This window comes from Aotus nancymaae, unplaced genomic scaffold (assembly GCF_030222135.1).
Source record: "Aotus nancymaae isolate 86718 unplaced genomic scaffold, 86718_ANA_hifiasm-v0.15.2.pri h1tg000034l, whole genome shotgun sequence".
In the NCBI taxonomy this organism is placed as follows: Eukaryota; Metazoa; Chordata; class Mammalia; order Primates; family Aotidae; genus Aotus; species Aotus nancymaae.
In genome coordinates, this window is record NW_026988448.1 from 1,141,336 (window position 1) to 1,165,878 (window position 24,543).

General features: G+C 46.8%; 1 protein-coding gene across 1 annotated transcript in view; it reads right to left on the reverse strand.

Annotated features, from left to right (window-relative positions):
- The window catches only part of WDR27 (WD repeat domain 27), a 161,828-nt gene that overhangs the window by 68,656 nt on the left and 68,629 nt on the right, over nucleotides 1-24,543 (reverse strand). The window contains exons 17-23 of the mRNA XM_064384087.1: nucleotides 22,976-23,053; nucleotides 21,547-21,644; nucleotides 20,027-20,116; nucleotides 14,830-14,951; nucleotides 13,574-13,707; nucleotides 11,662-11,759; nucleotides 10,205-10,326 (exon numbers count right to left, since the gene is read on the reverse strand). Coding sequence (XP_064240157.1) covers nucleotides 10,205-10,326; nucleotides 11,662-11,759; nucleotides 13,574-13,707; nucleotides 14,830-14,951; nucleotides 20,027-20,116; nucleotides 21,547-21,644; nucleotides 22,976-23,053 — 742 coding nt within the window. The remainder of the gene's footprint in view (nucleotides 1-10,204; nucleotides 10,327-11,661; nucleotides 11,760-13,573; nucleotides 13,708-14,829; nucleotides 14,952-20,026; nucleotides 20,117-21,546; nucleotides 21,645-22,975; nucleotides 23,054-24,543) is intronic.

Consider the following 24,543-nt stretch of genomic DNA (forward strand, 5'->3'; position numbering starts at 1 on the left):
TTCATTCATCTAACTTCATTCACGGAACACTGCCAAGCACAGAGTAGCAGCTAAAACATATTTTAAATAAATTAATAGGCACTTTAATGAATACTTTAAAAGCACATATATATGCACACACATGCACACACACATATACATATGCACACACATGCACACATACATACCTACACAATCACACATATGTATCACACATGCATTTGCATACATGCACACATGCATTCCTGTATATACACACATACATGCACTCATACACACATGCATGCATACACATACCCACATGCACTCATGCATATACATATGCACACAGATGCACATACATGCACACACTCATATACACACATGCATGCACACATATACATACCCACATGCACTCATGCATATACATATGCACACACATGCACATACATGCACTCATACACACATGCATGCACACATACACACATGCATGCATACACATACCCACATGCACTCATGCATATACATATGCACACACATGCACATACATGCACACACTCATATACACACATGCATGCACACATATACATACCCACATGCACTCATGCATATACATATGCACACATGCACACGCATGCACGCTCATACACACATGCATGCACACACATGCACACATGCACACGCACACATATACATGCCCACATGCACTCAAGCATATACATATGCACACACATGCACGCACTCATACACATATGCATGCACACATATATACATACATGCATGCACACACATACCCACATGCACTCGTGCATATACATATGCACACACATGCACACGCATGCACACACTCATATACACACATGCATGCACACATACACACATGCATGCATACACATACCCACATGCACTCATGCATATACATATGCACACACATGCACACGCATGCACACTCATATACACACATGCACGCACACATACATGCATGCATACACATACCCACATGCACTCATGCATATACATATGCACGCACATGCACATACATGCACACTCATATACATACATGCATGCACACATACACATACCCACATGCACTCGTGCATATACATACGCACACACATGCACATACATGCACGCACACATACCCCAAAACATGATTCTTTGCCATATCTTGAAATGGCCCTGCAAAGCTGTACTTTGTGGGGGAAGGTGTGCATCTGTAAAGAATCGCCATTAACATAGCTAGATCTCTTTCTTCCAGCCCCTCCCAAAACTAAACAGATGAAGATTCTAGCACCTTTTAAAGATCTGAATAGGAAACATTTGTCATCTATTATCTCTAAGGGCAGCCACTATAAGATTCAAAAGAACCTTGGTCTCCACCATCTTTTATCTTAACCTGAACATTTCCTTTCTGTTGAACCCAGGTCTTTAGACAAACTCAACCGTCAACCAGAAAATGTTTACATTTACCAATAGCCTGGAAGCCCCCACTACCCACACACCTGCTTTGAGTTTTCCCACCTTTCTGGACCAAACCAATGTATTTCTTAAATGTATTTGATTGATGTCTCCTGCCTCCCTAAAATGTACAAAACCAAGCTGCACCCCAACCACCTTGGGTACATGTTCTGAGGACCTCCTGAGGGCTATGTCACGGGCCATGGTCACTCATGTCTGGCTCAGAATAAATCTCTTCCAATATTTTACAGATTTGAATCTTTTTGTCAACGGACATACTGTATAGTGTGAAGTCTGGGCTTTAGTGTAGCCACCACCCCAATATTGTACATTGTATCCATTAAGTGATTTCTCACCCCTCACCCCCTCCCACCCTCCAGGTCGCCAGTGTCTTTGATTCCACTCACCACGTCCACTTGTGCGCATTACTTAGCCCCACTTATAAGTGAGAACATGTGGTATTTGGCTTTGTTTCTGAGTGGTTTCACCTAAGATAATGGCCTCCAGTTCCAACCGCTGGAGCTGCATGGGACCTGATCTCATTCTTTCTATGGCTAAGTAGTGTTCCACTGCATGTTTGTATCATGTGTTCTTTATCCATTCATCTGTTGACAGTCTGATTACATGACTTTGCGAATGTGAATCATGCTGCAGTAAACACACAACAGTGCAGGTGTCTTTTTCATGCAGTGATCTCTTTTCCTATCAGTAGATGCCCTGTGGTGGGATTTCTGGATCTAATGGTAGCTCTATTTTTGGTTCTTTCAGAAATCTGCATACTGTTTCTGTAGAAAACTTAGTTCTAATTTGTATTAAGTTAGATTCCCACTCACGGTGTTTAAGTGTTCCCTTGTCTCCACATCCTCACCAGCATCTTCTGATTTCTGGGGCAATATGAAACTCTAGTTCAAGACTTCACTTGGCATCTGGAATAAACACACATGAAGCTGCTTCCCTTACGTCACCACTATTGAAAGCCAAAGGCTGAGTCCTGGAGTCCCGGCGCCACCAACAGTTCGTGGAGCTGTCATCAGTAAGCAATGGCCCAACTAAGAATGAAAAGCAGCTCCAATGGTTGTAACTCCAACAGATCCCTTAAAACTGCCAGGATTGAGCAGGGACTAAGCAAGCAATTTTTGAGCACTTACTGTATGCTAGCAAGAGATGGCTCTGTCATCAAGGTGAGAATTGCACAGGAGAGGATTAATCACACATCATTCTGACTGCACTGATGAGCCCTGGAATAGCAGTGTAGACACGAAACCAACGAAGGGGCCAAGCTCAACTACTGGGAGGCCAGGGAGGCCTCCTGGGGAGGCGGTGGAGACAGCCTGGACACAGTCGGTTGTGGGGGTTGCCTATGACCCAGGCCACAGAGCAGGAGCACAGAGTGCAGCTGGCAGATGCTCAGCTCTGGCTTCCAAGAGCCCTGCAGGCTGCGGTGCTGGGGACCAGGCCCACAGAGTCAATCCTGTGTCTCAGAGTCAGCCCCGTTCGCTAGGCTCATCACCAGGTGGGTGCAGCTGGGAAGTCAGTGTGGAGCCTCAGCTGCTCCGTGGGGTCAGAGCTTGGGTGCCAGCAGTGCCTGCTCCATCTGGGGCCCCGGGGGGATGAGGATGCCCTGTGCCCACGTTCATGCTGCTGCGATGTGGGGACAGAGCTCGCCCCTTCCCGGCAGGTAGATCATGTGTGCCACATAGGAGCTGGCCCCGACGCACTCCTGTGACCGCACCACGGGAAAACACGGCACGTCCAGGTTACCACAGAAGCTGAACGGGGTGTGAGAGAACGGCCCAGCCCAGCAACCTGCGCTTCACACAGGCCCCCAGCCTGAGACCGGTCCAAGGCATCACCAAGGACACTAACAAGGTCAAGGCTGAAGAAGGCGCCACAGGGCCGCATGTAGCCTCGGGTACATTTCCTAAAAGCTGCCGAGGACCTCCGAAGAACTTGCAGTGCAGATTAAAATGACCTGGTTGGGGTTTTGAAGGCACAGGTCAACAGCGGGTAGTGAGGGGGAGACACGCCCATGGGGACGGCTGCTGGGAAGCAAAATACAGGCCGCAGCTGGGACAGAAGACAGGCGGCACTAGGCCTCCCACATCTGCACCTGCCTGGTGGCAGGTCCTTGTGAGGCTGTGGCTAGGCAGGTGTGGGCGTCACCTTCCTGTGGCTTTGCACACCCACAGAGGTTGACACAGAGGGGCCGTGCTGTGATGAGCAGGGTGGGTGCAGAGGCAGCAGCCCGAGGGGTGCTGCATTGCCTGTGGGGCCGGGAGCAGAACACGGCAGGCTGTGCCAGGCTCCTGCTGCCTTCTCTAGGCCACTCAGTGGGCCAGGGGGCAGATCCAGGCCCCTCCTGCTGGTGCAGCTGCCCCCTCCACCTGCAAGGCTCAGCCCAGGACCACCTCCTGAGGACACCTTCCCTGACCCGCCTTGTCCAGAGGCACCGCTGACCACTTCAGGAGCTGAATATACCTCCTGCCTGTGATCCAGGAGCTGTTCCTGAGGACGACATCGCGCGGCTTTCCACACGAGTCCACGCTGTGCTGCACAGAATGTGCTCAAGCCACGTCCGCGAGGAAGCAGACAAGGCCACTGTTCCGCAGCGGAAACGGCCCCCACGTCCGCGAGGAAGCAGACGACGCTGTTGTTGCTCCGTGGCGGAAACGGCCCCCACGTCCGCGAGGAAGCAGACGACGCTGTTGTTGTTCCGCGGCGGAAACGGTCACCACGTCCGCGAGGAAGCAGACGACGCTGTTGTTGTTCCGCGGCGGAAACCGGCCCCCACGTCCGCGAGGAAGCAGACGACGCTGTTGTTGTTCCGCGGCGGAAACGGCCCCCACGTCCGCGAGGAAGCAGGTGACGCTGTTGTTGTTCCGCGGCGGAAACGGCCCCCACGTCCGCGAGGAAGCAGGTGACGCTGTTGTTGTTCCGCGGCGGAAACGGCCCCCACGTCCGCGAGGAAGCAGGTGACGCTGTTGTTCCACAGCAGAGTACTTCCATGCTGAAATGGTCGCCTGTCACAGCGGCGGTTTTTAGACACACAGAGCCAGTCCTCCAAGAGACTGTGTGGTCATCCAATGTGTGAAAGAGATAAACGCATTAGTCCCCCAGTGGACTGGGCGTGAGGACTCTCCCTGTGGACAGCCGCAGCACCACTGGGCAGGTCCCGCGCCCTAAAGAACCCTCACGATAGCAGACAAGCAGCTGCCTGCTCCTGACAGCACATTTCTCACTTCCTCTCAACAACAGCAGGGCTCTGATTTGAAAGTCCACAACTGCTGTGATTCATGACCGGTCCTCCAGCACTGCTGTCATTCATAAAGCTCCTGCTCCATTATTTCCTGGATAACTCCTCACCATCCTCCTCCATATTGCTGATTTCTAACATACATTTAAAAACAATCATGTTCATTACAGTAAATTAAATGGGAGAAGAATGAAATTTGACGCTTTAAGTCTTGAAAATAAATGTATTATAATTAAGCCAACAAAATACAAAAACCTATTTAAAAACAAACCTTTATTGCACTGTGAATTCACTTCCTGTATCTTCATTCTCCAAGTCAATGCTTTTTCATGGCTTGAAAAAAAATCTATAATGATGCCTCCAACATAACATATTTCAAAAGCCAGAATGACGCTAAATGTAAGCACAGCCTCATCTGGTTCATCAAGTCTCCTCAATTATTGAAATAAAAGATAACACCCAAAGAAGCCAAAATGAACCCAGCACTAGAGGAAGAGATGAATAACACACATCCGACTGTGGAGGTCGTCTATGTGTTTGAGCAGCATTCACTGTGCCTGCTGTCCCCAGGCCCAGCGTCTCCGTCCTCTTCCTGTGTGCACGCAGAGCCACCCCGACGCTCAGGCAGGTGTGGCGACAGCACGGGGTGTGGTGTGAAGTGTCGGGAGCGGGTTGCCCTAGTCAAAATAGTGGGTTCACTTGAGATAACATGACGTTTAGATGGAGGGAGGAAAAATGGCATCCAGGCAGAGGAACCAGGCAGCCCTGGGGTCCAACTCCCAGCTCACAGCCCATGCAGAGGGAGGAGGAAGGCCCTGCACTCTGCGTCCTCATCCATCAGATGTTCTCACTGAGCCTGTGAGAACACACAGGGAAAGGCCAATGCATTCCAGAGACTCGGTAAACATTAGCTCCCAGCCCTGACACTATAAAAATTCCACAGCATGGACTCTGGCAAGCACCTGGGGTGACTCGGCGCCATGGTCTGGACATTGGTCTCCCACAGAATTCATCAGTTGAAATCCCCATTGCAATGGTACTGAGAGGTGATTCGGTCCTGAGAGTGAAGCCTGCATGAATGGGCTGAATGCCCTTGTGAGGGAGATTTCAGGGAGCTTGTCTTCCCTTTCTTCCACCACGTGAGTATACAGCAGGAAGGCCCCGTCTCTCACGCAGAAAGCTCTCACAAGACGCTCATCTGCCAGTGCCTTGATCTCACACTTGCCAGCTTCCAGAACTGTGAGCAATACATTTCTGTTGCTTGTCAATGTCCCAGGATGGGCATCTTGTTAAGGCAGCCCCAACAGACTGAGACTCCACATGGAGGAACTCACGCACACCAGCCTGCCTGCAGGATTTTAAATATGCATCACTTTACCTGTGGGAACACAGCGTTGTCATGGGGAGACTAGGACACCATGCAGCTTTCAGTCCTAACTTGCTGACTACATGGGAAGCTAAACAAGTTGATGCAACCTCTCTATTTCTCCATTTTACGCACCTTCAAACTCCTCATAAAACCAAAAGTTTTACCTAACAATATGTGAGAACGGACAATTCCAGTTTCGATGCAGCCTTCTCTAATCCACTAGGGCAGGATGGCTCGCCCCATCCCTACTCTCTGGCAGCGATTTCACGTCATTTTATGGCGCTTAGAACAGTCAGCCTTGTGCGGATGTTATTCCACCCATGACTATCACCTTCTGCCTTGTAATTTCTGTGAAAACTGAAACCATATCTAACTCAGCTTCTGATCTTCTGCTGCAGGTGGAGAAACTCTTGTGCATCCATCCCTAAAACTCACAGGAACAAGAATTGTGTGAGAGTAGTTGCATGTGGAACTTAAGAGTTTTCTAAAATAGTACCCATCAGCCTGCATAAATTTATATTTCAAAAATAAGAAAAATAGCTTTCATTTAATGGACTTAGCACATGCTAAGAGGTTTACATGCATTTAACCCCTTAACAGAGAACAGCTTTATATATGCAAAAGGTTAGAAACTCTTCCATTACAAAATGGAAACAGAGAAGAAAGGAAGCAAAATTACAAGATCGCACCAAATAACATCATATCATTTTCTGAAATAACTCTCTTGAAAAATATGAGAAAATTGGTTAGCTAAAAAGAATTATCTTTACCATTATCTTAAAATTAGCATGTTATTTTTTAAGTTATAATTTAGACAGCATTGAAAACTCCAAAATTATATTTTGCATTTGCAACCTAAACATCTGAAACAATTTTAAACAAATTTGGGAACTAAATTGAAAAAAAATCTCAGACTGAGCTCTAATAGGCCAAGTTTTAATCTAGGCCAAGGTTTATGGCTCTGTCATAAACTCAGAAAGAAAAGAACAAAATGAGAAAGAAAATAAGAGATTTATAATGGAAATGCTGACAGACCATTTTCCAAACACCAAAAATAAATTACAATTGGCTTTGAAATGACCACCTTTAATAAGAGTCATGCACAACCAATATAAAAATTAAATGAACTAAGAAATATTTTCTAACAATTGACAATGTTTGAGACAAGAAGCAACAAGTGTCAAAAAGCATGGTAAGAAATACATTTTAAATGAAAAATTTGCTGGGCACAGTGGCTCACGCCTGTAATGCCAGCACTTTGGGAGGCCAAGGCAGGCAGATCACCTGAGGTCAGAAGTTCGAGACCAGCCTGGCCAACATGGTGAAACCCCCTCTCTACTAAAAATACAAAAAGTAGCCCGGTGTGGTGGCACATGCCTGTAATCCCAGCCACTAGGGAGCCTGAGGCAGAAGAATCACTTGAACCCGGGAGGCAGAGGTTGCAGCGAGCTGAGCTTGCACCACTGCACTCCAGCCTCGGTGACAGGGCGAGACTCCATCTCAAAAAAAAAAAAAAGTAAAATTTGCAACATGAAAGAAACTTCACATAAAAGATTCATTTATCTTCATAACTGAAAATTTTTAACTCAAGAATGACAATATTTGGGAAATTTAGTCCATTCTCATTTAACTGTCATTATCTAAAGACTCACGGACTTCAGAAAAACTGACCAGACAGACAAGTACATGACATCTCAGGAGAGGCTTCTCTGCATCTTTAGAGAAATGTTTATATGTTGCATTTTGAGAATAACACATCAAGAAATTTTAAATACTATTTGTCAGACTTTAAGCTCTGAAATCTATGTGCTGACGAGTCTTTTGAAGAAACTATTTTTTCTCTAGACTCACATCTACTTTCTTATAGAAAGAATTGAATCCCTTGCTTTCTGTTGGTAACAGCAAGTCACGGTTCAAATCGGCACCTGTCGAGTGAGCAGATCCCAGGTTCTGGGCACTACCAAGGGCAGACATGAAGACAGCACAAGCCCTAGTCTGCACTCAAGTGTCTTAAAGTCAAATGCCTTTGCCTGGAAGTGTCACTAAATAAATTTAGTAGGTCAGACTTATACTTTAACATTCTACATCCAAATATTAGCTATCAATATCTCATTAAGCTGCACTTGAATTTAAAAGGCATCATAATATCTAAAAAATAAGATGGGTTCACAGGGCACGGTGGCTCACACCTGTAATCCCAGGACTTTGGGAGCCGAGGTGGGCAGATTGTGAGGTCAGGAATTTGAGACCAGCCTGACCAACAAGGCGAAACCCCGTCTCTACTAAAAATACAAAAATTAGCTGGCTGTGGTGGCACACACCTGTAATCCCAGCTACTTGGGAGGCTGAGGCAGGGGAATTGCTTGAACCGGGGAGGCAGAGGTCACCGTAAGCCGAGACCGCACTCCAGCCTGGGCAATAATAGCAACAGAGCAAGACTCCATCTCAAAATAAGAAGAAGATGATAATGGGTATTAGGCTAACAATAATTTTAAAAGTTAATAACTCAATTATTAAATTCATTTAAAAGCCCAGAAATATATAAAATCTAATAATCAAATGTTTGCCTAATCTTGACAGATCTTACTGCAAAATTAGTAGCATCAAATCATGGCTCTCAAATACAAACAGTGCTGCCTTTCTTGCCATAAATTACCTAATTTACTTCTTTCTCTTCACAGCTTTTCCAGAAAAAAATAGAAACTTGGAGTATTACACATAGCACTGATCTGACTGGTACACACTTTGTTTTTGAAGTATGCCATTTTAATAGCCTCATAAAGAAGTTACAGATTCTTCAAAGGGATTCCTTCATTCATCTCGGAGACCTACTGCACAATGTTTAAAAACGTGTTTGCTCTGGTTTATATACAGGAAGAGTCTAAACAAAAAGAGAAGATGCAGAAAAATAATCTTTTCTCCAACGACTCTCCCCAAGCTGATATTTCCATGGTGTTATTCAAACCAGAGAAGCCTTCTCCGGTTGCAACTTGAAATGTCCTATTAACAGACTGCGGGGGTGGGGCGTGGAAGGCTAAAAGGAAGGCAAGATAAAGACGCCTATCGGAGCCTTTAAACCCTCCCTTCTCTGACCAAGGTTGCCCCACAGGGAGGGCACAGACGTTGGCTTCTCCTCAGCGGGCAGCCTCCCCAGCCATGCATCTTCCTGGCCTCCAAAGCTCTGACTACCCCACACTGCCAAGTCCCAGATCCGCCTCTCTGAAGAGCTGTCCAGACGGACATGTATGGAGACTGTCTTCCTGGACACGGAGCCTCTGAATCCAGGGGTCTTTCATGCTGCACCTGTGAGCATCCTCCTGTGGCCCGACACCTCCATCTCCCCTTTACCCAGAAGAGACACAGACACAGATCTGCTTCAATGTAATTTAGGTTAACGGCCCAGAATCTTTGCTCTTTCCCATTTGAACCGATTAAAAAACTTTAATCAGGCCATACCCGTCCTATTAAACAGAAATTTAAAGACTCAAAATATGTTAAACTGTGGATAACAAAGTCTCTTTAACCAACATACCAACACTTCACTTAGCAAAATGATACCCTGAATCCTTGACTTGGAAAATCTTTCCAGGCATATCAAAAACCAAAATTGCAGTTTTAGTCCTAGGAAATATGGTTTTGTTCCCAAGACTTAGATGCCCTCTTAGGTAACCAAGTGCCTTTTGAACCGTGCAGCTACTAGACAACAAACTCATCAAATGTCTCTCCTGTAGCGCCAACACTTTAACCCACCACTGTGCATATTTGTAAACTTTGTCTCTGTCGAAACGGACTGGCTATATCCAACAGCCTCCACTTTAAAAAAAAAAAGCTATTGACTTTGCAAGGCTGTCCCACAGTCCACAGCACCTGTGTGTCTACCATGTAATCCCATTATTGCTTAAAATATGCAACCCTATCAAGTTTTTATGTGAGAATGTTTACTAGTAAAATCTTAATATCGGCCCACAAAATAGTCCAACACAAAAGTACAAAACTTAACATTCCACATGACAGTAAAATATCTACTAAGGTCAAACATCAAGGCTTCAAATTAACACTGAATTTGGTAGCAAGCACTTATAAAATGGCATCATACATTTGTACCTGTTAAACACTTTAAGAACATAGTTTTACAGATGATATCTATTATCCAAAAACTTACTCACTTTATTTTGGCAGATTTGATGGACAGGCCGCGAGTGGGCTTCTGCTATCACGGCTGCACTGCAGCCGGCGTTGAGATCAAACACTTCCACGGTCCTGTTCCGGCCAGCTGTGAGTACGATGTCTGTGTTAATCCAGTTAAGGAGCTCTTCTCAACACTCTTACCCACAGGGAAGGGACAGTTCCCTCTCTTTTACTAATAAAACCTTTGGAATATTAGAAGACTCATGAAGGGACGACTAGTTAAGAATTTCTGAAGTTCCACTGGAAAAGTCCTGAGCTCAGTCCAGCTCCACCCCATCTGGCCCCAGGCATTGGCAAGAGCAGGTGGGCAGCGATAGAAGGGCTGCTTAGGAAAAGGGAGACCACCACAGTGCCTATTTTGAGGTGGAAGTTCCAGTTTTAGATACGTGGTGTTTGAGATGTTCATGAAACACCCAAATCGGATGTCAAATAATTAGATACTGTGCTCAGAAGAAAGGACTGAACTAAGATTAGACAGACCCACAGAGTGGATGACAGTCCCTGGGGCAGGCTTTATGGTGGGAGCACACAACCCCGACAGTGCCATGTTGGCAGGTGACCATGATGTGCTTCATCAACTTGACATAAAAGGAGCACTTTTACATTGAGGGCTCCTGCGACCACCAACACCCCACAAGCTTCATGCTCAGCCCTGAATGCTGTAGTCATGAGTATATCCGGTGGGAATACAGGTGCACTGCAGTCAAGAGACCCAAAGGCTGCTGTTAGCACTGGACTGTTCTCGACACTAGTACTCTTGTATTCCAGAAAACATCATTTAGGCTAGACTAACCCTAATGACATACTTCTTATTTCTGCTAGGTATTTTAGCACCTATTCTAGCATGAAATTACCACATTTCTAACTAAAACATACTACAACCTCCTAACGCTTTATTTTAGTTCAACTATAGAACCCTCCAATAGAGTTCAACTTAGATCTAACTTTGAGTAAATTAAAATTTTATACGAGTTCCTAAAGATCAGGAACTTTTCCAATAAATTAAAATCAAGTTTTAAATTAAAAAGAATGATGTTAGCCATAAAAATCTCAAATATTAAAGTTCTGAACTCCATTTCATATTATTTCGAACAGCAACTGCTATGATTTTTGCCAGTTCTGCAGATGGTATAGAATAACTAAATTACTACACATTAGTCAACAAAGTCTACACCAGAAGTGCCAGGTCAGCCCACCTGCAGGACGGCATGAGCTGCACGGCACTCAGGTTTCTGTTTCCTGTGAGGCCCTTCTCAACACCGAGATGAAATTATTACATGCACAATTAACACAAAGACGGCGGGCTCCACGAGGAGGGTCCCTGCATTCCCAGAGCCCTGCACGATGTTGACGCTCATGAGATGCTCAGCACGTGCCTCTGCCAGAGGAACAACACTCAGGCATAAAACCCAACAGGATCTGGGAGAAAGGATACGGGAATAAAAGTCATTTACTGCTGATAAACAGGTCATGTCTCCTGCGTCCGTCATGGAGAGCCTGCAAACCAGCCTGGATTTGCTCTTCTGTTTATATCTGGAAGAGAAAATCAAGATGACCAATCTTTTTGCTTTCCTTCCACTACAACAATGTTTTAAAGATAAATATCTTATCTTTAGAAACATTAAACACAAAAAGAAAGTTTTCATACCACTTAAGAAGTCACATTTTATAATACTGAGGGAAAAAGTGAATTGGTGACCTTAATTTTTCTTTAGGAAAAAAAAAAACTGGTTTTCCATTAACATCTAATTATTTGCGGCAATTTTTGACATAAAAAGATCTGCCACCCCTCCTCCTCCTTCAGTCTGTGGTCAAATGCACCAGTCTTTTTCTATAGGGTATTTCATTGCGTGCTTAGAAAATCCTACCTACCTCCCACCACATGTAACTGAGCAAATGCCTTCGCTCCACTGCCTTCCAAAACCCAACTGAAGTGGCTGCCAAGTGATTTCTAAGAGACAGGAGGCAGGATCAAGAAGAGAAGCCGCTAACTCTCAGAGGCAAAGGGCTGTGCCAGCTGAGACAGGAACCCTGGGAGGTGAGCTGACTTGTGAAACTCCCTCCCGATAAGTAAAAATAAACTTCAGGACTGAAAGGCCCCGGACATCTCTAAAGAGAAAGCTGAGAGAGGGGCCACTGAGTCCTGGAGCCCTTCCCTACATGCAACCCCCCTGCCCCCCAGAACAGGCCAGAAGTCTCTCCAGGATGCTGTGACACAGGACAGAGAGAGTGGTGACACTCTCATGGAAATCAGGGATTCCTTGCAAGCCCATCTACTGATAGAAGCCCCAGCCCTTTGCACGTCCCAACCCGAAGTCCCTCCATGAGAGAAGCAGGCAGGGCATCCTCCCGACCGCAGGGCATCCACCCCAATTAACAAACCAAAGTCACACATCTCAGAAATGTAACTTTGATTACGAGAAGTGTGCTTATATTACACTCAAAGCCTCAAAAAACTAAAATGACGTGAATACCTAGAGATACAGCAAAAATACAAAACTATGGCCAGGAGGCCAATGCAACAATCTCAAAAGGAGGAAAAAGGGAAGAGGACAGGACTGGGAGACAGGTTCCTAAATCCCTCTGCAATATTTTATTCTTAAAAACATTTTGGAAAACAAAGATAGTAAAATGTTAATACTGGCCAGGCACGGTGCCTCACGCCTGTAATCCCAGCACTTTGGGAGGCTAATGTGGGTGGATCACAAGATCAGGAGATCAAGACCATCCTGGCTAACATGGTGAAACCCGTCTCTACTAAAAATACAAAACATTAGCCAGGCATGGTGGCGTGCACCTGTAATCCCAGCTACTCAGGAGGCTGAGGCAGGAGAATCACTTGAACCCGGGAGGCAGAGGTTGCAGTGAGCCAAGATTGTGCCACTGCACTCCAGCCTGGGTGACAGAGCGAGACTCCATCTAAAATAAATAAATAAATAATAAAAATGTTAATATTTGTCCAAGCTAGGGGTAGCTAAGAAGATACTTATTATTCCCACATATATGTATATATTTGAAATAGTTCATAATTTAACTTTATCATCAATAGTATTTGTCCCACATATGACATCACTTCAATATGCTGCAGAGCCGAGATGATAATTCAGGTTTCTCAGATCCCCCAAATTCTCACATTCTGTCATTCCAAAGGCCCCACACATAGTAACACAAAGGAAGGTTTAAAATGCGTAGGATCTGGATTATTCAGCTCTCATCAGTAGTTTGGTAATAGGAGGTTATTATTAAATTTGGGGCGACATTTTAAAATGTAAATACCTTTTTTAACATCGCATTATTGAAATGGCTTCCTCTGATCTAAAAATAATGCAGAGAGGAGGGCTGCCTACCTCTTCATCTCATCTTTGCAAGTGTCAATGTGATACTTCAGTAGCTGAAATTCAGGGCCAGAAGATAACAATATAAAGGCATCTATGTAGTAAAACTGTGCAGACTGTATCGGTTTAGAAAACATGTCTTTGCCCTGGAATGCAGATCAGTAATTACTGTCAATATAATAAACGTCAACAGAAACACTATTGTTCCAAACACAAAATTATTATTTCTTAAAACCCAACATCTATGTATTCTAAATGTGTGCATATATTTGTTAGACCCAATCTACAACTTTTGTTTCCTCCTGATTATGTAAAGATATTACATAATTAAAATTTTACCGTAATGAATGTTTTGAATTCCAGCCCTTTAACAACTTTAAAAGAAAATCAAAACTTAGCAGTAAACATACTAAGTAGCAAGGATTTTATTAAAGCTGAAATTTAAAACATTTTTTAAATGTAGTTCTGAGCTGTCTACTCTCAAATTTAGACCTCACAACCAAACATGTTATGACACAGAGGAGGCTGGCGGTGCCCACGGCCCTCACAAACGCCTCCTTCCTCCCTCAGAGACGCCGTAGGTCTTCCCTAACGGACACTCCCTTTCTTGTCTGTCTCATATTCAATCCCCTTTCTATAAAAGACCCATAGAAAATAAATGCCAACATCTTTGAAAACTGGACTGCGTTTATGTTATGTTCTTTGCAAGTCACCTCCTCCTAATTTGATTTGAAGATGAGTTTCCTACCGTTTCCTCTTCCTTCCCTGTCCTAGTCGGAAGTTTATATCTTCCTGTCTCTCCTTTCCTGCTCTGCTTTCAAATGATCTCCCGTAAGTTCATCAACATGTCACTTTTCTCCCCAAAATATACTTCCCCCAGTAATAGCCTTCGGCCATCATTACCGTCTTGACTATAAAACCACATAGAATCAATATTTAAAATTATTCAAATATTTTAGTGTTAATCATTTGGCATTCACAGACCGTAACAAACATAAGGATAGATTTAACCGTATGAATTAAGCATGCGTGTAGCCAGTAAGTATGTACCTGTGTACCATATGCATGTCTGCCTACTGCGTGTGTGTGGATATATACATGTAGACACACATTTAAGAAACTCATTAATCAGGAACTTTTATTCCATTAAAGCGAGTCTTGCTTTCTGCCCCTTTCCTCATCTCCTATTAAGGTAAAACAGAGAAGCTCTCAGCTGAGGGCTGCTCCTTTGGAAATGACAGCCCATGGCAGATGTGACCGTCCATTACCAGAAGCAGTGCGGGCTCTGTCCCATGCGCCGACCACACCCGCAGGGTCCGGTCCCGGGCCGCAGAGAGCAGCCACCTCTGGTCATGGCTCCAGCAGATGGCGTTAACCGCCCCGTCGTGACCTGACAGGAATGATCGGAGAGGGTTACTGCTTCTATTATTAAAATCAGTTTTTAGACGAGTGTTACTTGTCTGGTGCTGTCATACAACACAACTAGAACAGCATTTTTCAAGTAATCAGAGGCACGCCACGAGGCTTCTCCTCGCCCCAGTGAGGCTGTGGAGCCTGAGGCCGGGTGCACTGTTTCCCTTCAGTAGAGGCTCAATGTGGCTTCTGAAGGCGGTTGCTCTAAAGCCTCAGGCTTCATTTTTTCAACGTTTATGTTAGATTCAGGAGGTGCAGGTGTAGGTTTGTTACGAGTGGACAGTGCGTGGTGCTGAGGTTCGGGGTATGATTGGCTGCCTCAGCCAGGCAATGTAAAACCTCACATTTCTTAAACTATGATGTTCAACATGTGTGGATCTGTGAGTGTATGTTTTCAGAGAAGAACATGGTAACATCTAGTGATATGAACTACGGTATAGAAATCTATGGACTCCATGATAATGTATCAGTATTTTAAATAACTGCTATCAACATTGAAGAAAAAAGTTTAAAAAAAAAATCACTGAGCACACACATATAAGTCAATCATTGGTTGTGAAGATTTGAAAAGTTTTGCCTAAACTCAAAATGGCTGTTTTGATGCTGGTTTGAGAGAGTGCCAGTGCTGGTCTTCGGGCGCCTGAATGTTGGCAGTGTGTGCCACTCTGATATAAACTAAGGCAGGCTACGAGGTTAACAGTGTTTATTTCACATACCCATAAGAGCTTTTCTGTCCGGTCCCCACCTCATCCTACTCCCAGCCTAACTCTGGGCTCAGGCCCCGGGCACATGCTGCTTTCTGGACCTGTCTTGCCTCATAACTACCAGGACGGCCGTCAGGCCAGGAGGTGTCTTACAACAGTCTCTCAGCTGCCACCACCTGACGGCTCTAAGAAGCAGTGGACACAGAGGAAAGGAGAAAGCTAAGATGACCAGGGATGGGCGTCTTCTCAGAGGTCGGCCCTGGAGCAGAAGGCTAGGCGTGTGTCCTGGTGAGCAGGGAGAGAGGGGAGGGCAAGGAGAGGTGCAGCCCAGCCCGGCAGCCTCTGACCCCCCTGAGCACTCAGCTGGGATAACAGGGAGAAGACTGACAACAAATGAGCCCAGACCTGCTCAACGACCCCCTTTCACCTCCACAGACAAGCATCCTGTGATTAAAATCACAGGGGATGGGTAACCACAGCTTCCAAGAAAATTCTTGTCATAGCCGAGATCTCCCCATGGAGCAGAAGGCCCCATCCCACGGGCCTCAGCATGTGAATCGCACATGATAATTTATAGACTAGATGAAGAACTGCAATCTCACTACATCATATCTGTCAGGGCACCAAGATAAAAAAGATGGGAAAACCAGGAAAGGCTTAAGAATATAACTCAGTTCTGCAACAGGACCCCAGGAAACACAGGGCTGAAATTCACAGCACAGAAAAACGGGAAATAGCTTTGCTGCCCTCACGTGTAGAGTTCTGGCAGTTTTAAAGTATCAAGGCCAGTTAAGGAAAGCTCCAAACATTCCTCACAGCTGCTCAGCCAACAGCAGCTGCGAGACTCAAAGGAAAGTCCCGATTCATGACTGCCATTGATAGACGCCACCCATGCCGCTGGTACTCAACACCGGTGGCACCCGCAGCTCTGTGCCATCCCGAGAATATCACAGGTTCACAGACAGCTGCTGCAGGACCCAGTGCAGGCATCCTGGGCCGTCAGGGCATCCTCCCAGTGGCAAGGGCCCGACGCATCTGCCCAGGCACCGACCTCAGAAGTCACTTCATTACCAGCCATGTGGCCACCCTCTTCCAGTATCAAATTCAGACCAGCCTCCCCGGCCTGGCGCACAGGCTGCACAGAGGCCGCATGAGGTCGCACGGGAGAGAGGGTGAAGCTACTGCCACCACCCACGTTCTTCCTTCTTAGTGAGACTGCGAATGTGTTTCTCCAGTCCTTCCTACTTCCTCCTACGAGCACAGTGTTTGCTGGGCACCCAGCGGCCAACTGTGTCACCAAGGCCAGCAGAGGCACCGGCAACGCAGGGACTGCAGAGCGACGCCTTCGGCCCAGCCCTGACAAGTTGGCCTGTCCTTCATCTCAAGTGTCAGGGACGGACCTCCCACTCCCAGGATGAAAACCATGGAGACTCCTCAGAACCTGCCAATGGGGGGAGTCCCCCTCCTCTCCCGAGCTCCAGCCCCAGACACAGGCGAGAAGCGCTTCGGCCGCAGGGTGCATCTAAGACGAGTCACTGCAGGGAAGGCTGGGCCCTCTGGAGCCAATCCCCACGAAGCAATGGGCCCATGGGGGACCCCACATGGGTGCCTCTTCCAATCTCCCCTCAATCTCCTCACTGTACAGAAGGACTGTCTCTTCCTTTCCAGTCGATCAGTTTCCCCTGTGGTGTGGGAGATGACATGAGGAGCTTCAGAGATAGAGTGAAAGGAATTCTAAAATCCTGTCCAGGTCAGGGGTTTTTTTTGTTTTGTTTTGTTTTTTGAGAAGGAGTCTTGCTCTGTTACCCAGGCTGGAGTGCAATGGGGCAATCTCAGTTCACTGCAACCTCTGCCTCCTGGGTTCAAGTGATTCTCCTGCTTCAGCCTCCCAAATAGCTGGGATTCCTGGTGCCCACCACCACACCCAGCTAATTTTTTGTATTTTTTAGTAGAGAAGGGGTTTCACCACGTTGGCCAAGCTGGTCTCAAACTCCTGACCTCAGGTGATCCGCCCACCTCAGCCTCCCAAAGCAGTAGGATTACAGGCGTGGGCCACTGAGCCCAGCCTCGGTCAGGGTTTTAGACCTCCTCTAGACCTGGATTCCTCTGGACACGGGCCCTGCTTGGGGGAAGCAGTCAGGGGTGTGGGGACGTGAGCGGCACAGAAGGTGATGTGTGCAGTCCCTGCTCAGAGAAGGGGCGGAGCAGAAGCCACTCGGCGCAGCTCGAGCCAACCAAGAGCCTAGGAGCAGGAGAGATGCAGACCTTCACTTCATACGTTGACAAAGATTCTCTTTATAAACAATTCCACACCTATCATGGAATTGTAGATTTAATCTTCTGAAATGCCTGACCCCAGAACTTCACAGTGATCACCACTGACTCCCGGGCACGTGACAGACAACGCAGCTCCCCTGCGTGGCGCGCTCAGAACCTGCCATCCAGCATCGCGGAGAACCTACTCTGGGCCAGGCATGTGTTCGAAGGAAGGCATGGGACTGGAGTACCTGGTCTTTGTAACTGACACAATTTTTGATAGGAAACAATCTAAAATCTAAAGCAGAAACATGTAACTCCTTTCTTAAATTAAATACGATTGTTCTCACTGGCTTTCAGGCTGTGCTGCATTACCTGACTGTACACTCAGAGACCCCGAACTCTCCAGGAGGGCATTTGACTTTATACTTATTTGTCCCAGATCATAATGGAAATAAAGACACTCGTGTTTCTGTGTTCTGGGCAGGTGCTGAGAGACCAGTCACATTTTCAAAGCTGAGTGACGTAACTATTAAACATTACACACTCAAAGTGAAACGATGTGGCTTGTGCAGCTGAGGTAGGTAAACGTGACCCTCCCCCCACAGAAACAGAGCAAATTTTTGTCAAGATGAGTTTGAAAACCCACTGCATTTTAGTTCAGGGAAAATTCCTTTTTCCAACAATAAAATAGTGGAGATATATCCACAATCAACAGAATAACCACTCTTATCAACCATTCAGCCACGAAAGAAGCCGCTCAGGGTTCCGGGGTGCACAGTGGAGGCTCTGAGGCTGCAGGATAGACGCGGGGTGGGAGCAGGAGCAAGGGTGCTCGAAGGGCAAGGGCAGTGTCCAGGCCACGCAGGGATAGATGTCAGGTGGGACCAGAAGCAAAGGGGCTCGAAGGGCGAGGGTGGCATCCAGGCCACGATGGGAGAACCACGCTCTACACAGGCCACGGAGGATAGACACGGGGTGGGATCAGGAGCAAGGGTGCTCAAAGGGAGAGGGTGGCATCCAGGCCACGATGGGAGAACTGTGCTCCTCCCAGACCATGCAGGGGTGGCAGCTTTGCTCATGCAGGAGCCAAGGCTGGCTCTGCCTGCTTTTGGGGGCCTCCCAAACCTCACCCTGGGGGTTAGTGAGTCGTAGTCAGTGGAGGGCTCATCTGCTCCCAGGTGTGGCCTTGCCCAGGCCTGGCCCCCACTGCCTCCGTCCCCCTCAGCCCCATCAGTCCCCACCTCCGCATTTCCTAACGACTGCCCTTGGAATGGTTACGTGACAGGCTGAGTGTCCCATATTCACAATGCTTGGGATTAGAGGTGTTTTGAATTTCCCATGTTTTTGGATTTTGGAATATTCACATTATGGAAGTTAAGCAACCCTAATCCAAAAATCCAAAATCTGAGACGCTTCGGTGAGCATTTCCTTGGCGTCATGTTGGCCCTCAAAGGGTTCTGGATGTGGGAGCATTTGGATTTCAGAATTTTGGATTAGCAGTTCCCAACCTGTATAAAAACAGAAGGACTGGTGAAATATTTTTTGTTGTTTCTGTGCTTTTGTTAAAATATCGACCAAGTGTAAGTTCTGATGCAAGTAGTACCAGGACCCTAATGAAGAGCTGTCAGGTTTTATGGAACCAAGAATTAGAAATCAGATATATGCCCCACTTATGAGTTGACACGGTCGTAATTTTAACACTTGCTCTCAGATCTACTTTTTTTAAAAAAAACATTGTTTGCTTTATTATGTTTATAAAAAAGTCTATGTACAAACCCTACTAAATTTCAAAATATATTTCAATCTTATGTCTTTTGATTATATTAATTAAATATATTTCGATTATTTAGGATTCAACTTCACTCACTCCCCTGAACCTCTACAGATGATCAGCTCTTGGCTCCAGGGCACCAGTCACAAAAGTGCGGCCATGCTGTTCTCACGAGTCACGTCTACCCTGGATGGTTTAAGAGCTCAGTGAATCCAGTTTAGACAAAGAAAACAAAACTGTCATTTAGCAACTGACAACCAGGACCTAAGTGGGACCCACCCTTACATTCATACTGACTGAAATTAAGACACGTTTTACCTGAAAACACAGCAGGTGTCCCAGTCAGGCTGGCATCAAAAACCAGACACAGATGGTTGGCCAACCCACAGGCGAGCCACTGCCCATCTCCTGTTAAAAAAATAAAAACAAAGGCCTCTTAGAAAAGCCTAATTCACAGGAGTCACACTAACCACAGGCACGATGTAGAACTTCTTGTAAACTTGGTTCCGAAACACACACGAACATCAGCACGGGGGTCTGCAGGCACCAGCCCCTGTGTCCACCCTTTCTTAAGTCCTCTACCCGACAACTGGTAAGGCACTGCTTTGTCATCGTCATCAGCCTCCCTTAACAGAAGAGGAACAGCAGGATGAGAGAGGGAGGCTGCCGTACAAGGTTGTGAACAGGAAGGGCTGCACCCAAAAGGGGCTGTACCCAGGAACAGGACGGCCCCCGAAACATGGTGCCGGGGCCTGCCTCGAATCAGCGGACTGTCCAGAGGCACATTCAGCTAAGCAGTTATGTTGAAACAATTTCCAAAAACAGGATAGAAAGAAATGACACATGTCACCCACAATACTCAAACCTGAGGGCTGATAACACTGAAGGAACGTTCTGGTCTATCAAAGATCAAACGGACTTTACTCATAATACTACATATCTAATTTCCAAAAATGATTTTAAAACTTCTGTGGCTACAATTATATAATAAAATAAAAGGAATTTAGCAGAATGGTAAATGGTAACCCTTAGGCGACTCAACCCTCTGGACAGGTGGTGTGAGGGTGGGGCAAGGCACCAGCTCAGACAGGACTTTCTGTCCAGCCCCAGGCAAGGGCACAGCTCGCCTGCAAGTCAGTCTCACTTCTGAGACGCATCCGAGTGGTGTAACTATCTAGCCAAGGCCAAGGGCACTCTCACAAGCTGCTCCTCCCTTCTTTCAAACATCATTTAGGAAAAAAAATGCCGAGGTCCAATGGAAGCCTGGTGAAGGTATTATCAGGACACACATGAGAACAGCGAGCCGAGACACACTCAGCCCTGCAGGAAAAGGCCCCGGCTGAGGGTCTGGCAAGGAAGGGACACTGTGCACAGCCTGTGCAATGCCATTCATGCCCATTCCTAGCCTGGCGCCTCCAGCCCATCCATGAGCAGAGGCCACGTCTCCAGAGGGAACTGGCGACTGTTCTGCTAGCTTCTCTGCCTACAAAAGCCCCTCCACCAGGCTCACCTTAACAATTCTGTAGGAGGGGTCAGATACACAGAGAGCAAAACCCAGAGGAGCTGGCCACGGAACAGCAAATTCAGTGCTAGTGAGTGAGTGCCAGTCTCCGTGCCAACGCAGGGGCGAGACACTCCGTGATCACCCTCACTACAGTCAAATGAAACGAAGTCTCGGTTTTAATCTAGACACAAACCATCCCATGCAACTTCAAGTTATCCAAGGTTTTCACAAATATATTTACAATTTATGATACAATAGAAAAATGTTTACAGTGGACAGAATAAAAGACTCTTACAAACGAAATGCTACCCAGCTCCCGCAGGACGAGGCACACCTGAGTACTGGATGCAGCACACGCGTGTGCAGGCGGGGGCTGCGGCGACCCGGGGGCCAGGCTTGGCAGGCACAGCGCAGTCCACGGCGTACGCCTCCCTGAGGGAAGGCCAGAGGTAACGACGATCGGGAGACATTCAAAGTGAGATTAGAAGTAAAATATAACCAAGAAACGAAGTGGGCTTCCCCCATCCACATGTATAACTGTATTCCAGTAAACTTGAATATTTATCTACAAATGTGTATATTTAGACTCTTACATTCAAAATCATGAAATAACTCTTTTAAATAGACTTACATTTCACATCACCAAAAAAGATACATTTTACATATAAAACAGCAAGGATTTGTTGTGTTTCATATAAACTGATGTGAGTACTGTGATGATTTAGGGATGAGGGTTCTCACTAAGAGAAAATGAATCTCAGTTTCCAGTCTCACGCCGCTGTGGGTGGTGGTGTAATGTCAATCACTCAAATCATCTACAAATCCCTTCCATGTACACACCAGTGTCCTCTGTGTACACTAACGCCTTCCGTGTACACGCCAAGGCCTTCTGTGTACACGCCTGAGCCCTGTGCAGGCATGTGGAGGCCTCACCACCATTGCTGCCCAGCAGTTCCCAACAGAAGGCCCACAAGAGTCAAACACAGAAGAGACAGCGTGCTCTGTCTGGAAACCAGGGCCCTCACAGAAAAAATCACCAAAAAAATCAGAGTTGAATGTAACTGTGATGCCACGCTTCATCTGCCTAAGGCCGGATGCATTTTGCTGAGAGCCCATGCATAATATCAAGCAGAACACGGCGGGGACAGCGGCAGGCTGCAGAAAAGCGCAGTGAGCATGGGCACAGTCAACACGGGCACTCAGTAATGCAGCGATTGCAGAGTAGACCCACGTACGTTAAAATGGGTTTTAAGTACAGTAGCCCATATCTCTTCTCAGACAATGTAATCTTAAATCCAGGACTGAGAGGCCCCAGATGCCTGCCTGTCCAGTCAAAAGGGGCCCAGGTGTCTGCAGGACATGCCCAGAGCCAGCCGCAGCCGGTGTGAGCCAGCCCCGTGGACAGGTGCTCTCCCAATGGCGCGGGCCACGGCCACTCAGAATGGGCACCTGGTGCTACAGCGGCCCCAACATTTTCACCCAATCCACGGGCATGGCAGGGTGAGCATCAGCTACGACATTTTCTAAACTAAATTTTAACAAAAATCTAGTATTTCAAAATTGTGTTAAGGTGGTAAGAACACAGCATGCCTGAAAAATTAACAGGAAAAAATTAAATTTGGCTAAAAAGATATATAAATAATATAGATATACATATCTGTGTACACATATAAGGTCTTCTACCTGTTTGGAAAGGAACCAGTTGAAGTACTGTAAAGGTCTGGGCTATTCAAATGAAATCGGATGACTACTAGATCACACACCTTGTGCAGCTGCTCCTGTGTCTTGAAGGTCCTTTACCCTCACTCTTGATGTTGGTCTTTGGCGAAAACATAGTTAAGCTGCGGAAAGAAAACTCTGTATCACTCTCAAATATTAAGAGCTCTAAGGTTCCTAAGAGATTTATATTTTACAGTGACAAAAATTATATACACAGATACAGACATCTGCATAAATGCTTTCAAGCCCGTCCCACCTGCCCTCCAGCCCTCAAGTCACCTCCTCCCCTCCTGTGTCTCTCAGGCTGCCCCAGAGACATCACCCTGCTACACACTGTCCTGTGACTCCTTCAAAATCCTGTAATAGGAACCTGACGCTGGGCTTTTCCTGTTAAGTCCAAAGCCCCGGGTTGGCACTCAGGGCCACCAATGTCTGGCAACCCCTCATCCCCCAGGGCTCCCACACAAAGCCCAACACTCACCACACGCCTTAATATGGCAGACCTGGGTAATCCATACAAAGCTGCAGATGCCACTGGAGAATTCCTCCACCCAACCATCATCCATCCATTCACTCATCCCTCCATCTACCCACACATTCATCCCCCCTTCACTGACCCACTCATCCATCTATCATCTCTGTATCCCTCCATCCCCACCATCCAACCATCCATTCATCCATCTCTCATCCCTCCATCCCTCCATCCCCACTCCATCCATCCACCCAGATCCATCCCTCATCTCTGCATCCCTCCATCCTCCCTTCATCCCCCCACTCGTCCATCTCTCATCCCTCTATCCCTACCATCCATGTAACCACTCATCCATCCCTCATCTCTCCCTCCATCCATGCACCATGCATCCATCTCTCACCTCTCCATTCATCCATCCACTCCATCCATCCCCCCACTCATCCATCTCTCACCTCTGCATCTCCCCATCCCTCCATCCATGCACCATGCATCCATCTCTCACCTCTCCCTCCATCCATCCACTCCATCCATCCCCCCACTCGTCCATCTCTCATCCCTCTATCCCTACCATCCATGTAACCACTCATCCCTCATCTCTCCCTCCATCCATCCCCCCACTCATCTATCTCTCACCTCTGCATCTCTCCATCCCTCCATCCATGCACCTTGCATCCATCTCTCACCTCTCCCTCCATCCATCCCCCCACTCATCCATCTCTCACCTCTGCATCTCTCCATCCCTCCATCCATGCACCATGCATCCATCTCTCACCTCTCCCTCCATCCATCTACCCACTCATCCATCTGTCATCTCTCCATCTCTCCAATCCTCCATCCCCACCATCCATGCAAGCATGCATCCATCTTTCATCCCTCCATCCCCTTCCATCCATCTCTCCATCCATCCCTCCAGAAATGCCTTATGAAAGGGTTTAGGGTGCTGAGTGCTGTCCGAGGCACAGTGGTTTAAAGAACAGGTAATAAGTAAGGCACAGTCACCATTGTTCAAGCCAAAGAGAACAAACAAGCAGATCAGGAAAGCCCTTGGATGAGAGGAGGTTGTGGGTTTACGAAGAGTGGCCTGGGATTTCTGGAGCACAGGAGAGCCAGGGGGAGGGGTGGGGCGGGGGAGTGGCCAGG